A 15,859-nucleotide genomic window follows, 5' to 3' on the forward strand; every position below is an offset into this window, starting at 1 on the left:
TCACTGTCAGTAAGGTCCACCATCACAGTGATGGGTCAGAAAAGAGGTGCAGAACCTACAACCAAAGCAGCTTGGTTAGCATTTGCATTTCAAAGCACTCAGGGTTTTGGAGTTACCTGAGTGCTTACATTTATAGCATGCGGGAAGGTGCAGCATGGTACACCAGCAGTAAAAACATAGAGTATCGAAGAGGATGTCCAACTACAAACACCCCTGTGGGAAAACACTGCTAGGAAAATACTCACAGTTCAGTGCAAATGCAGAGATGCATCAGGAAGAGATGCTCCAAGAGCATCTGCTTCAGAAGAAGGAGTGCAGCCTGGCTGGTCTGGTCTCAAAGGAGAGGCTGATCCCTAGCCTGTCCCTAATCATCAGGAACTATCCCCTGCTGCTAGTCCCTTTCCCTGTCAGATGGTGTCTTTCTCCCTACTCCACCCCCTTTGCAAAAATGCAAACCAAAACCCAGGGGCAGGAAATTATAAATGCCCCACTAACCCAAGATGACCACATGGACGCAGCATAGCCAACCAGGAATGTTGATCCATGACCAAGGAAACCATAGAGAAATCCTTCGACTTCCTCTCCACGCTGTGATGCCACTCAGTTGAGTGCCACCTGCAGTGGAGAAAACAGACTGCCCCTGCCTACAAGCATCTGGAGGTAACTACTATAATATGTAAGTTCTAGCTGGTGTCCTTTACAGCATCCTTGCTTTGGAGGATGAACCCATGAACTGCAATTTTCACTGTGAGCGCTGTCAACTCTGTGTTTATTAGTATTCATTTTGCTTTAAAGGTGATTGGCTTTTGTAACAGTTCTATTGAGGATTTAGTGTATTACACATTCTGTATTACGGTACTTTTGTATTCTGTAATTTTGACTTACTGGACCTCATTAACACAGGACCAAAACAGCACTGTCTCAGGTCATTGTTCTGCTTCTGTGAAGGCCGTTTTTGATGATAAAACTTAGGGAGTTGAGAATTGGGAAACTTCCTCCCCACAATTCTGGCATCAAAGGTGGACTTAAGAGGGAACTTTTATTCTTACAACTAACATGCAGCTACCTTTGATAAAGGCTATTATGAAACATGCTAGGCTACTTACAGCAAGTGCATGCTGTTTTAGGATTTTTTTTTTTTAATTATAAAACATATTAAACTAGCTGTTTATATATTCTAGACCCTTCAACTATGCTATAACATTGCGGTTGGGAGAATCAGAAATTCACTCAAAACACAAGTTCACTTTTGCGGCTGAAATTGTCATGGGGAGAGACCACAGCATCAGTATTTTTAAAGCCTTGTGAGACCTCCATTAATGCTGGGAAAGTAAAGGAAATCGGAGAAGGCGCAGGAAAACACTGCTAATCTGATGAGCCAACATTTGGGAGGATGTCATACAAGGGCATATAGACCTACCTGTGTATCAGCCTAACTTTTGCAATGAGTGGGGTATGTGTCAGGTTATTCTTGGATGGGTAAAGTAGAACTATAGGCAAAACTTTTTTTTCATTTTGGGTAGAGTAAGGGAGTGTTATAACCGTTGACAGATTATTTTTTTCACCAACTGTGTCCCATTTGGGGAGATTTCCCTTCACTTCCTGTCAGGAAGTGAGAAGAAATCCTTGCAAATTAAGGGCATTCCTTGGGGACCACGAGGTTACCAAAACTAGTGTCCCCATTGGAAAATTTCCTCTCTAGTACTTTTCAGGGGACAACCCAAAATGTGGGTTTTCTTTTACTTTAACTCTCAATAATTATGGTAAACATAACAAATAGAGAGGGCAAATCTCCTTAATAGGGGTAAAGACAGCAATAAAAACTGACAGGGGTTCTAATCCCTCTGTACTGTATCCAAAACTAAAAAAAACATTTTGCCTTTAGTTATACTTTATGGCACAACTGCTTATTACAGTAAAGTGTTAACGCAAAGCAAGATGGCGAAAGATGGGATGGGAAGCTCAGCTCTATTATTAACAGCATGGGATTAGATAAATTGAATTTCAAACCCTGTCATCTCCTAAATGCAATGAATTATACCAATTTTAAGTTATGTATATAGTATTTTTTAATACTTACTTGTCAATGGATCCCACCATGTAATAGACCAGAGGAAACCAGCAGATGGCCTCGAGGAACTGTGTATCGGGTCTGAAAAAGAGTTATACAACTGTTACTTGACCGACCTACTTCTGCTTTATGAGACTCTTAGTGTTGCACTGAATAAAGCTGTATATGAGGTATGAGATGACCTGTTTTGGGCACCAGCCTCCAATGGCACATGCAACCAACAGTATGAAAACTTGTTTGACAGCCAATGTTCACACAGAAATAATCCAGTGTTGATGCTGTTCCCTGCCTATTTTATAGGCATATGCATACATGGCAACCCATATCTATCTCATATCTAGTTAGAAAAGACCTCTCCTGAATCAAAGTTGAAACACCTAAGGGTGTCTGTTAGAGTCATGTAATGTATCCTTGATTGACCCAGGACAGCCAAAACCTAAGGAGCTATGTTACACAAATTCCAACTTTAGAAAGAAACTTCAATGGCCAGGAAGCCCCTTCCCGAACATAACTAATATTAAGGCAGCCCATCATATCTAAACACCAAAACTTAGAAGAAAACAAGAGGGAAAAGACCAGCTCTCAACTTTAGTTCCCAAGGTCAGCATTTGCATTCTAAGTTATGAGGGTCGTGGATGGTTTAAAAAGACATTTAATGATTCAACAAGCACCTGAAAATTCCTGTTTTTTAGAAACGTTTCCACGCCTTTTTCAACGGAAAGGCTCTCTTTAAAAGGAATATGTCATGCCATTGCAGAACTATTTGAAAATGATAGTTCCCTCGTTGTGAAATATTGCCTGACTACCCAATATCAAGATAAGGACTTGTACATTTTCATACACTTCTTTACAGCATGCTTGTTCATGGGCAGGGACCCAAAAGTATTAGAACCAGTCACTGAGGCATTTAGCAAGAAGGCATCTTCTTAGTGTTTGGCTAGTTGTGTTGCCCAAGCCCTACCCTTGTTCCAGCCCTGCTAGAACATGAACCCACTTGCTGAGGCTGACCCCTCCGCCATCTTGAGTCCTGCTCCTTGCCACAGGACTCCTTACAACATTCCCAGACATAGACCTTTATATCCTGAAGAAGGAATGTCCACACAATAGATCACTGCACTTTACTTGTGGTGTTCAGGCAATGGCAAGACAATCACATCACAAGGACATACATTGTAATTTGAGTCATTTGATATACACAGTCACATAAAGTGGATGATCCACAATAGTTACAGGTGAAAGCGTGTGTGTAACACCTCACAGCCATCGCCCTAAAGTCTCTCCTCTGCCCAGGGTCATCAGTACTTATAGGACACCTCCATGCTGGGTACACCTCTCCCAGGAACCCTCCAAGGAGAAAGCCTCATATAGGGACCTCCAGCCTGGCCTAACAGGCCTTTTGCAATCCACCCTAGCTCTGACCTCCTTAAAGCACAGAATGTCTACAGCCGGCTCTTCCTGCATACAGGTCCACTCCACCCGATCTCCTGCCCTGTCCAGGGCCCACATGTGTTGGCTACAGACTCACACGTGTGTGGTGTATGGCTCCCATGTCCAAAGTCTCTCTGTGCCCCCTTTCCACCTGGATTATATGTAGGTGCTGACCTGTGTTAATTTGAACATTATTTTGAACACTATTTTAGTCGATTAAAATACTACTGTACAACAAAAACAATTCAGATTACTAAAATACAACTAAAACTAAAATGGCATTTTAATCAAACGACTATGGCTAAAACTAAATTGAAATTTGACGTCATAACTGCTAAATCTGTGGCTGTAGTGCATGTTCAAACCTTAATACCATAAATAATAACATGCTATTAGATTTTTACTCCAGGAGTACATAATGAGTTTAGAAATTCTAGAGAAATGCTTAAATAAAGCACTACAATTTAACTAAACCCATTAGATTTTAGTCAATTAAAATGTACTGGAGATTTTAGTCGACTAAAATAGGACTAAAACTAAAGCAATTCAGATGACTAAAACTAAACTAGTATTTTAGTCAAAAGACTAGAATACGACTAAAACGGCTTTTTAGTCAAATGACTATAACTTAAACTAAATTGAAATTGATGTCAAAATGAACACTGGTGCTGACTCTTGACATCACTGTGGGAGGGCTCTATCTAGAAGGGGCCTAACACCTAGTGTCACTACCTGCTGCACCAGATACTAGTCTGGTATAGAGCCACCTAGTGGCAAAGTGGCTAACTGCACCTGCGTACAGTCAGGCAATGGCAGCTGAATACTTCCTTCATGACAGATTCACTTTAAGTCTGATATTGTGCAGAGAACTTAAGATTTTTTGAAGAGAAATTAAAGGAAGCCAAACCTAAAACATGCGCTCTACTGTCCTTTTCCTGATATTGTAAGGCAGGACTGTGACCTATAACATATGTGACGTATTTGAAAACCATATTTATTACAGTACCTATCTTGTCACAATATGCCTGTACAGACTACTAACCACTGTGATAAATGGTAGCCATATTGTCGGTTCTCAGCTGTGAATGAGTAAGTACACATCACTAGCTGCCTATCTACAGATCTAATATAGAAACAAAAAACATATGATGAGTTTTATACTGTGGTTGGAAAACATCCTTGGCATGAAAATTTCAACAGTCCCACTGGTAAAGGTCAGGAGAGTATTGTCACCACTGCAGAGCTAATTGCTAAGTGAACCTACCATGTTAAAAAAGTTCCTATACTACTTTTCCCTAAAAAGTAAATAGCATATGCACCCAGAGTTCTCAGGAAATCATTTTTGTGGACCAGAGGAGTCTTCTCAACCTGGATAGACTCCTTATGTTAACATTGACTTCACCTCACTTCCCATGGTCATTTCTCTTTAGCCTGCTGATGCTTTTGTATGTAGCACTACCCCCTTAGGAGCTGCTGAAGATTTGGGTCCCCCTGTAGTCCTGCACAGCCAGACAACATGCATATTTCACAGACTTGCATTTCAGAGACAATAAACAGTCCTTGAGCTTATTTTTTTTAGATTGCATTAAGGGGTATTGAACTTGGATGGGGTTGAGGGGTGTATGGGATGACCAAAGGAACTGTTAAATGGAGGCTAACTTCCTGAAATTATGTACAAGTCCATAAAAGGGTTTTTCTTCTTGGAGAGTTCTCCAGCCTCCCCTGACGTACCACCCCAAGCCCCAAATAGTTCTCCTCTATCCAGTTAACTGGAGGAATCCCTGGACAAGGGGATCTAGAGCCAGCAACTTTGAAGCACAGTCCAGATGAAAGTTAGTTATATTTCCCAACCAAATGCCCTTTCCCCTACTCCAGTCCAGGAGCTGTAGAAGTACTCACTGTCCCTCTTCTGCAAGCTGTAGATTGGTAGCTGCCTTCAGGCCTTTTGCTGGGCTGGCTCCTTCCTTAGCTCCACAGATGGTCCAGGGGCTGGTGAAGTTCAGCTTTTCCCTTGGCCCCTTCTTAGACTCCACACTCCAGCTCCTGCTCTCACATCTTCCACCCGAACTCTCTTTACCCTCTAAGCAGGCCCAGTCACTCTTAAGGGCTGTCCTGATGCCATGCCAAGCTCCCTGCCTGGAGATTGGTCAGGATCCCTTAAGAGTGTAGACCAGCTCCTCCTCACCCATGCCCACTGAGTTCTAGAGACTTCTCTAAGTCTCTAGATCAAGAGAGCTGATATGCAGAGCCTCACAGCCCTGACCCAAATATGACCCTCTGACTATTTCTCCCAACTGCTATTTAGCCTCCTGTCTAGCTAACTAGGAGGGTGCTACATGTACATAATAGGACGACAGGAGAATGTGCCAAAACTCTGAGTTTAGGTGAAGTTGAGGCTGTTGTATGGAATGTTCACAGGTTTGATGATTCCTAGAGCACATACAGTACAACTCTAGTTGCTGGGAACTCTGGGTAATCGCAGTCACCTAGTGGTGCTTATTTTTAGGTTATAAAAGGTGCTCAGATCAAGCTGCCCTTCTGACAGCCAAGAACAATGGATACTACAACACAGTAATAACGTTTGATATCCTGAGTGATCCATTGTAAACTCTCCAAATGCTAATTAATGCAGTTGATAATCTCACTGTCCTGCCTTTCAACATTAGGTCTGTAAGGCTAAGTTTAGATGTGCAGAAAACCTTGCCACCCTTCTGATAAATGATCTGTGGTGGAACACATTTCAGAAAAGTTTGACCAGCAGTGAGGAGGTGGTATGTTACCTCCTCACAGCCTATTTTAACTTCTTCCTGTCCGCCCTATAGCAGAAATACTGCTGATCGCCGCCATTACTAAAAAACATTCCAGTATCTATACTGCCATTTGTAAATGCTATAGCTTTCATGTAAACCACTTAATTTACATGTATTGGGATTTTTTCTTAGTAAAGCCATGTAGCAGAATACATTTTGCCCTAAATTTATGACGAAATTAGATTTAAAAAAAAATTTTTACTGGACATGTTTAATAGCAAAAAGTCAAAAATTTTGTTTTTTTCTCAAAAATGTCGGTCTTTTTTTGTTTATAGCGCAAAAATAAAAATGCAAAAGTGATCAAATACCACCGAAAGAAACCTCTATTTGTGTGGAAAAAAAGGATGTGAATTTCATTTGGGTGCAGCGTTGCATAACGCAAAAAATGGCCTGGTCAGGAAGGGGGGGGGGGGGGGTAAATCCTCTGGAGGGCAAGTGGTTAATCCCATAAATGCTGTACCACCGTGCCTCAACTGTGTGCATTACACAGTTGCAGGGTGCTTGCAGCATGGCCTGATTCATTTGAATAGTGATTTGGGCAGTGTTCAGCAGCTGCATTGCAACAAAACAGGTCCAGTATTCTGCTTGATCCATTGTAAACTTAGATTAGATGTGCAGCAAACCTTGCTGCCCATCTGAAAACTGATCTGTGTTGGATCGCAATTCAGAGGTGTTTAACCGTTAGTGAGGAAATGGTATATTGCCTCCTTACCTCTTATTTTAACCCTATACAGTTGTGACCAAAATTATTCAACCCCCAATGCTGTAAAGGGGTTTAGGGACTATAGTGTACATTTGGAATTGTATTCAGAATCAAATCCTACAAGGACGTTGTAACTACCCAAATGCAACTAAAATGACATCAATTGTTTATGTAATACAGTAGTAAATGGTTCTTATGTGGTTTCTTCATTGCCACAATTATTCAACCCCTTAAAGACTACCACTCTGAAGAACAGAGGTTCATACAGGTGCTTTCCATCAGGTATTGAAAACACCTGTGGATGTCACCGAGCAGCAATCAAGCATAATAAGCACCAATTAGGCAGCTTTAAAATGACTGTGATACTCAGCTCCTTCTAGACATTTACTGGTGTGGTTACAAACATGGTGAAGGCAAGAGAATGGTCCAGGAAGACAAGAGAAGAGGTGATTTCTCTTCACAGGAAGGGCAATGGCTATAAGAAGATTGCAAAGATGTTAAACATACCAAGAGACACCTTAGGAAGCATCATTCGCAAATTCAAGGCAAAGGGCACTGTTGAAACGCTACCTGGTCGTGGCAGAAAGAAGATGCTGACTTCGACTGCTGTGCGCTACCTGAAGCGTAGAGTGGAGAGAAGTCCCCGTGTGACTGCTGAGGAACTGAGAAAAGATTTGTCAGATGTGGGTACAGAAGTTTCAGCCCAGACAATAAGACGCACACTGCGTAATGAAGGCCTCCGTGCCAGAACTCCCAGGCGTACCCCCTTGCTGTCTCCAAAGAATAAGAAGAGTCGACTGCAGTATGCCAAAAGCCATGTGGACAAACCACAAAAGTTGTGGGATAGTGTTCTGTGGACTGATGAAACAAAATTAGAACTGTTTGGGCCCATGGATCAACGCTATGTTTGGAGGAGGAAGAACAAGGCCTATGATGAAAAGAACACCTTGCCTACTGTGAAGCATGGTGGAGGGTCAATCATGCTTTGGGGCTGTTTTGCTTCTGCAGGTACAGGGAAGCTTCAGCGTGTGCAAGGTACCATGAATTCTCTTCAGTACCAGGAGATATTGGATGGAAACGTGATGCAGTCCGTCACACACCTGAGGCTTGGGAGACGTTGGACCTTTCAACAGGACAATGATCCCAAGCATACCTCCAAGTCCACTAGAGCATGGTTGCAGAGGAAAGGCTGGAACATTTTGGAGTGGCCATCGCAGTCACCAGACTTAAATCCGATTGAGAACCTCTGGTGGGACTTAAAGAAAGCAGTTGCAGTGCGCAAGCCTAAGAATGTGACTGAACTGGAGGCCTTTGCCCATGAAGAATGGGCGAAGATACCCGTAGATCGCTGCAAGACACTTGTGTCAAGCTATGCTTCACGTTTAAAAGCTGTTATAACTGTAAAAGGATGCTGTACTAAGTACTAAGATTGAATGTCACTTGGGGGTTGAATAAAACTGATAATGCTGTGAGCACAGAAAAGACATTTGTGGTTATTTCATTATAACTGTTATGTTATATTTGTCTGACCTACAAGTGCCTCTTTAATGTAAATGTAAGCAAGATGACTGAATGATCAAAAGCAATGTCAAACTGGCCAAAACACTCAATTTCAGTGGGGGTTGAATAATTTTGGTCACAACTGTAAATGCTGCAGCACTGTGCCGCAACTGCATGCATTACACACAGTTGCAGGGTGGTTGCAATGTGGCCTGATTCATTTGAATGGGTCATGTTCAGCAGCTGCATTGCCCACCAAACAAAACAGGGAGCATCATTTTTGCAGTGGAGGCAAAGCATTGCAGACTGCAGCATGTGTACAGTCCTGTCCAGCTGCCTCTGCAGCTTAATGCTGGATTCACACTTAACCGTTTTATAGCTTGAAGCTCGAAGCTCAAAAACGCTTGAGGAGAATGATGGTTCACATCTCCACTCCAAGTTGCGTGAAGCCAAACGCCTGAAACTCAAACAAGTTCTGGAGCTTCTTTTGTTGCTCAATTTGGGCAGATTTTCACGTTTTTGAGCGCTTTCAATTCCTTAGAAATTAATTTGCGCATTGTGCCACATTTTGCCATGGTTTATGCGATGGTCGCCCCTTTGTCTTTCTTTGCATGGCCATACTGAGAGGTATTATCGTGAGATTAAGAATGGGAAGGAATTGAAGGTGATACTTCCATCCAGTACCATGATATAAAATCTTCCAATTCTGAGGGATTCGGTGAATTCTCATGCGTTTGTAACTCTTTTATAAGGGTCCACATGTTCTGGTAAGATTCCTACCATTTTCTGGTGGTGGAACAATAATTATATTGAAAACACGTGGTGATCTACTATATGGTTCATAACACTGGGACTATTAATTTCTACATTTGGACTCATTTATGTTATCACTTATATGGTTGTGACAGATTCTCAGTTGTGACTTTTGAGCATGGCAATTTATTTATAATATTTGTGTACAATTGACCTGATTGTCATGCAAGCAGCTATTTTTCCACTTTTTCACTACTTGTGCAGCTTTTTTTTGTTTGTTGTTTGCTTAAAGATAGTATTTGTGAAGGTCTGGAAGACCGAGTCCTCATTTATTTATTTATTTATTTATTTTAATGGTTAGGGGGTTCATTATTATTTCTTATTTTTATTTATTGTATTTATTTATTATTTTTTATTTATGTATGATTATTTTTATTTATTTTACATTTTTTATTCATGTATTAATATATTAGTATTATAAACACCCTAACCCGAACAAAAAAATAAATAAATACAAAGAAGACGATACATAAATTATTAACCCCACTCTACCCTACTCTAACAAAAAACTATTTTTACTGCCTCCAACTGCAAGTGTGAATACAAAGAATTACATACAAGAGCATATTTTAAATAGCCAGCTGGTTCTCACGGGTTTTCCAGGAGAAGTATAATAGGGCTCAGCTCCTTCTTGGCTCTATAGTAAGCTCGGAGAGGAACAATGAAGTTATACAACCCATTTCCCGCTCGCTCTGCTGATACAATTACCAGGGCGTTCTTGAAGCCGTATGCCCTTGCATCTTCATAGGGGAAATGGTGGCAACTCTTCATAGGAAAACAAAAGACAGTGACATCATCTTAATACATGTACAAACATAGTGATGAATGCTTATACTATTAGATTAAAGCACAATATATATATATGATAAACTGTTAGAGTACGTAGAATATTTCTTTGAGTTGATGACCAGTGTAGGTAGTGAGTGGAATGAGTCCCTGAGCTAGCAATGCTATTCAGAAAAAAAGTTCACCTAATGTAACTTAAGAAAAACTGTGCAAAAGAGTGAGTACATGCTACTGGTTCTTCCAGTGTTCCAGTATTTAAAGTACTTTAAACAGTGTTTTCAACCAGGCTGCTATAAGCACTGGACTCAGCTTGCCCCGGATCAGCATCATGAGTTGAGTTGGCTTGGGTTAGGCCAGCTGCCAACAGCATAACAGCCACTGATACTCTAGGGCAGGTGGTATGCAGAGCTGCTCCAGCTTTCAGGAGAAAATGGAAGTTTGCCTCCTCAAGACCCCCTCTACCTCCTGTCCTCTGCTGCTTGCTGGAGCTAAAATGTAGGACTCTGATGCAAAGAGGGGACTGTGTGATCAGGGAGCTTTGTGATAAGGGGAAAAGGGGATTGGGGATTTGTGAAGGGGGTGCTCTGTTGTGAGGGGGGACGCATGTATAGGGGGTCTGTGATATACAGGGACCCTATGATGTATAGGGGAAACTGATGTTATGAGGAGCTCTTATGTACAGGGGGGCCTCTGATGTATAGCAGGGTGCTGATGTTACATAGTTAGTCTGGCTGAAAAAAAGACAAAAGTCCATCCAGTTCAACCATAAAAAAAAAAAAGTTATAACCCTATACCCACAGTTGATCCAGAGGAAGGCAAAAAACCCCAGCAAAGCATGATCCAATTTGGGCCTGCTGGGAATAAAATTCCTTCCTGATCCTCCAAGAGGCAATTGGATATTCCCTGGATCAACCTTACCTATAAATGTTAGTATCCAGTTATATTCTGTGTATCTAAGAAATAATCCAGGCCTTTTTTGAAGCAATCCACTGAACTGGCCAGAACCAAATCTTGAGGGAGTCTATTCCACATTTTCACAGCTCTCACTGTGAAGAAACCTTTCCGTGTTTGGAGATTACATTTCTTTTCCTCCAGACGTAAGGAGTGCCCCCTTGTCCTCTGTGATGACCTCAGGGTGAATAACTCTACACCGAGTTCACTATATGAACCACTGATGTATTATACATATTGATCATATCCCCCCTTATGTATTATACATGGAGATCATATCCCCCCTTATGTATTATACATGGAGATCATATCCCCCCTTATGTATTATACATGGAGATCATATCCCCCCTTATGTATTATACATGGAGATCATATCCCCCTTATGTATTATACATGGAGATCATATCCCCCTTATGTATTATACATGGAGATCATATCCCCCCTTATGTATTATACATGGAGATCATATCCCCCTTATGTATTATACATGGAGATCATATCCCCCCTTATGTATTATACATGGAGATCATATCCCCCCTTATGTATTATACATGGAGATCATATCCCCCCTTATGTATTATACATGGTGATCATATCCCCCTTATGTAATATACATGGAGATCATATCCCCCCTTATGTATTATACATGGAGATCATATCCCCCCTTATGTATTATACATGGTGATCATATCCCCCCTTATGTATTATACATGGTGATCATATCCCCCCTTATGTATTATACATGGTGATCATATCCCCCTTATGTATTATACATGGAGATCATATCACCCCTTATGTATTATACATGGAGATCATATCCCCCCTTATGTATTATACATGGAGATCATATCCCCCCTTATGTATTATACATGGAGATCATATCCCCCCCTTATGTATTATTTGTGTTGATCATATCCCCCCTTAATCTCCTCTTCTTAAGAGAGAATAAATTCAGTTCCTCTAATCTTTCCTCATAGCTGAGCTCCTCCATGCCTCTTATCAGTTTGGTTGCCCTTCTCTGTACTTCCTCCAGTTCCCCAATGTTCTTTTTGTGAATTGGTGCCCAAAACTGAACTGCATATTCCAGGTGTGGTATTACTAATGATGTGATGGAGGCCTCTAAAGTGAAGTGCTGACTCTAAAATAATGGGGGGACTTTGATGTTTTGGGAGGACCTGTTACACAATGGGGGACCTCTGATGTGATGGGGGGGGGCCTTCTGATGTGAAGGGGGACCTTTGATGTGATGGGGGGCCTTCTGATGTGAATGTGGGACCTCTGGTGTGATACAGGAAACTTCAATGTGAAGGAGTGCTTCTAATATGAAGTTAATTTCTTCAGTGCAGCTGTGTGAATTGTCCCTGGCTCTGGTTACCCATTAATATGTAACATTTATGCTGTTTACACTTTAGAATGGGGTGCCTCAAGATTTTGCCTATTTTTAAAGGGTACCATGACTAAAAAAAGGTTGGGAAATGCTTTAGAAGCACCATAAAATAATTTACCGCTATATTGTTTGCCTGTTAATATAGTAGCACTACCAGGCTAGAGTGAAAGAATAATAGGTGGAACATGCTAAAGAATTTTTTTTTAAACCTTAGAATACTCCAGCACATGTATGCAAAGGTTTGGTACAGCCAACAGTGGCTCTGACATTGCACTTGCCACTGAATAGCAAGGACGTGGCTTGGCTGCAATGGGGCAGGTCCTGGAGTTACAAGAAATGGAAACCTACACTGTGTTAATGCTACTCCCAGGAAAGGGGGGCCCTGAACTTTTGCAAGATTTAAATAGTTCTTGCAGATACCTTTTGCTGCTGCTCAGCCATATCGATATTTTATACACCAAACATTTTAAGGTGCCTGAAAGAACCTGTACTGATCAGCAAGGTGTCTATCGTGTGACTAGTCCTTGGCACACTATGAAAAGAATCCACAACTTTGGCCCTGATGCTGCCACATCCCCAACCAATTAAATAAATCACTCATAGCAATGTTTTTGGCTGCTGCCATTCTCTCGTTTCTTAGTGGGATAGCAGGTGCAGAAACAGCTACCAGATCCATTGTGACAGCTCTGACCCTGGATCAGAAAGATTTCCTCCTATTCCCATAGAATGGAAGTATCATTATTGCCTTCTTGTGAACTAATAGAGGCTTTTGTGCTTACAAGTCTGTTATGTTGTGAGCAGCATTTATATGTAAATTGATGTTATTATCTGTGAGATGTATGTTGTCCTTTATTTTCAATTTGCATCGAAACCCAAAGCTCCCCCTTTGGAGGCAACACCATTTGGATGTTCCTCAAGAGCAAGAATATTAGTAGCAGATAAATGGCAACAATTAGGAATCCAACCATACCCATACAGAGCAAAGTTGTAAAATGTGATGAAATATTTTAATAGTATATAGCAGCCATTCTCAACCAGGGTTCCATGGGAGGGTCCTCCAGAGGATGCTAGGGTTTCCTTGAGCTGTGGCTGATTGACCTCCAATTTGAAGGTGCCTGCAAAATTCCAGGTCCATTGCTACTTGGCAGAGCCAAGCAAGAATATTAGTAGCAGATAAATGGCAACAATTAGGAATCCAACCATACCCATACAAAGCAAAGTTGTAAAATGTGATGAAATATTTTAATAGTATATAGCAGCCATTCTCAACCAGGGTTCCATGGGAGGGTCCTCCAGAGGATGCTAGGGTTTCCTTGAGCTGTGGCTGATTGACCTCCAATTTGAAGGTGCCTGCAAAATTCCAGGTCCATTGCTACTTGGCAGAGCCAAGCAAGAATATTAGTAGCAGATAAATGGCAACAATTAGGAATCCAACCATACCCATACAGAGCAAAGTTGTAAAATGTGATGAAATATTTTAATAGTATATAGCAGCCATTCTCAACCAGGGTTCCATGGGAGGGTCCTCCAGAGGATGCTAGGGTTTCCTTGAGCTGTGGCTGATTGACCTCCAATTTGAAGGTGCCTGCAAAATTCCAGGTCCATTGCTACTTGGCAGAGCCAATTGCATATCACCAATAATCGTTTTAGCTGGCCATCACTGTAAATTGGGTATTTTTCCCAGTGACCCCCAATGAATTGGCTTTAGTAGGTGTTCCTCAACATCTGAAAATTATTACAAGGGTTCCTTTGGAAAAAAAAAGTTGAGAAAGGCCGGTATACAGTTTTTAAAATACATATTCAAAGTACATGCCTACATTACCTTATCAAGTCGCAGACAGCAGTATGGACTCTTTTGATGGAGTAAGTGACATAAAGTGGGTGAGCTGCCAATGTAAGGTGTATTAGAGGGATAGCCCTTTACCCAGCTGAAAGAGAAGAATGAGAACAATCTGTGTAATGAGACTACCAGGTGTTTCTGAAAATTCCATATGGTCCTCTACACATTGTCATCAGCTTACTCATTATAAGAGCCCAGCTCTTCATCTGACTGACTGATCTCATCCTCAGACTGGTCACTCAAAAGGTCGAAGGATGTGCTGGTATCACCATCAATTAAGTCAGGCACGGGATCGATGCTATGTTTTCTCTTATGACTGGAGTCGGTTGGTGGGCTTAGCAAGTTGCCATCAACACTCTCTGGGCTTCTTGACCCCTGAAGATCAATGGCCACTGTGCCTATAAAAGAATATAAGCAGGCTGTATAAATGGAGTGTTTTCTGAGCGTTTGCCATGTGCTTTTCAACGGAGGACTAAAATATATAAAACAGGACAAACCTCTTAGTAAATCTATTTGTTAAATATGTTTTAACCAGGGGCGGACTGACAACTCATGGGGCTCCCGGGCAATAAGGGATCATGGGGCCCCTGTGTCCTTGCCCAAACTCAAAAAAGCCTATGAAAAAAGGTACCAGGGGCATCTCATGGGGCCCCCTACTGACCCTGGGCCCTCGGGCAGTGCCCAAGTTTCCAAATGGTCAGTCCGCCCCTGGTTTTAACACAAGTCCTCACTCACCTATGGAGCTGGAGGCAGCAGTGAGTGAGGGAACTGAGCTGCTGAAATTAAACGTAAAGTACTTTCTGCTGTAAACCTTCAGGATGAATTACTGCACAGTGCCTGCAGCTACAGAAGTCAGCTTATAAATTATTGAATCCCATAACCAGACCATGGTTCTACTTTAACCACTTTATGTCCAGAGCAATTTTGTAATATTTCACACACTTGTTAAAATCTGCATTTTTTGCTAGAAAATTATTCAAACACCCAATTTTTTTTTCAGTAAGCAGAAGACCTGTAGAATAAATTGATGGCAGTTGCAATTTCTTATGTCACACAATATTTGTACAGCTGTTTATCAAAGTAAATTTTCTGGAAAAAAATCTGCTAAAATTAATTTTAGTGCACACAAACCCATTTTTGATCAAATATAATTGATGGGGTTGTGTCAGGTAAATAATATACTGTACATAACATTTCCTAAAACTGCACACGTCAATGAAATGGGGAAAACTATAGTTCCCAAAATTGGAAAAGCCTTAACATGCTATTGATTAAGAGTTATCGCTGAATTATGGCCCAATTGTTGCTCACTTCAAATTTGGGGAAAATTATGTGTGATCTAATTGCTAAATACATCTGCTCATCCTATGTGTACATGTGTATTTGTTACATAAGTGTATTTAATTTGTAAACATTTCTTTTTAATTTTTAACTTTATTGCTATAAACAGAGTGATAGAGTGATAGTATAGGCAGCTGACTAGTTCTCCTTATGGAGACATTTGCTGTCTATTAGACTCCCAATGTCACCTCTGCCCTCTGTTGCAGCTAATCAACCAACCTACTAACCT

General features: G+C 41.2%; 1 protein-coding gene across 1 annotated transcript in view; it reads right to left on the reverse strand.

Moving 5' to 3' along the window:
• LOC149442223 (potassium channel subfamily T member 2-like) overlaps positions 1-15,859 on the reverse strand; it is a 419,624-nt gene that overhangs the window by 84,255 nt on the left and 319,510 nt on the right. The window contains exons 19-22 of the mRNA XM_089656330.1: positions 14,471-14,687; positions 14,272-14,377; positions 9,918-10,090; positions 2,081-2,152 (exon numbers count right to left, since the gene is read on the reverse strand). Coding sequence (XP_089512456.1) covers positions 2,081-2,152; positions 9,918-10,090; positions 14,272-14,377; positions 14,471-14,687 — 568 coding nt within the window. The remainder of the gene's footprint in view (positions 1-2,080; positions 2,153-9,917; positions 10,091-14,271; positions 14,378-14,470; positions 14,688-15,859) is intronic.

Source organism: Staurois parvus, unplaced genomic scaffold, assembly GCF_062004578.1.
Source record: "Staurois parvus isolate SC_StPar_1 unplaced genomic scaffold, SC_StPar_1.0 ptg000900l, whole genome shotgun sequence".
In the NCBI taxonomy this organism is placed as follows: Eukaryota; Metazoa; Chordata; class Amphibia; order Anura; family Ranidae; genus Staurois; species Staurois parvus.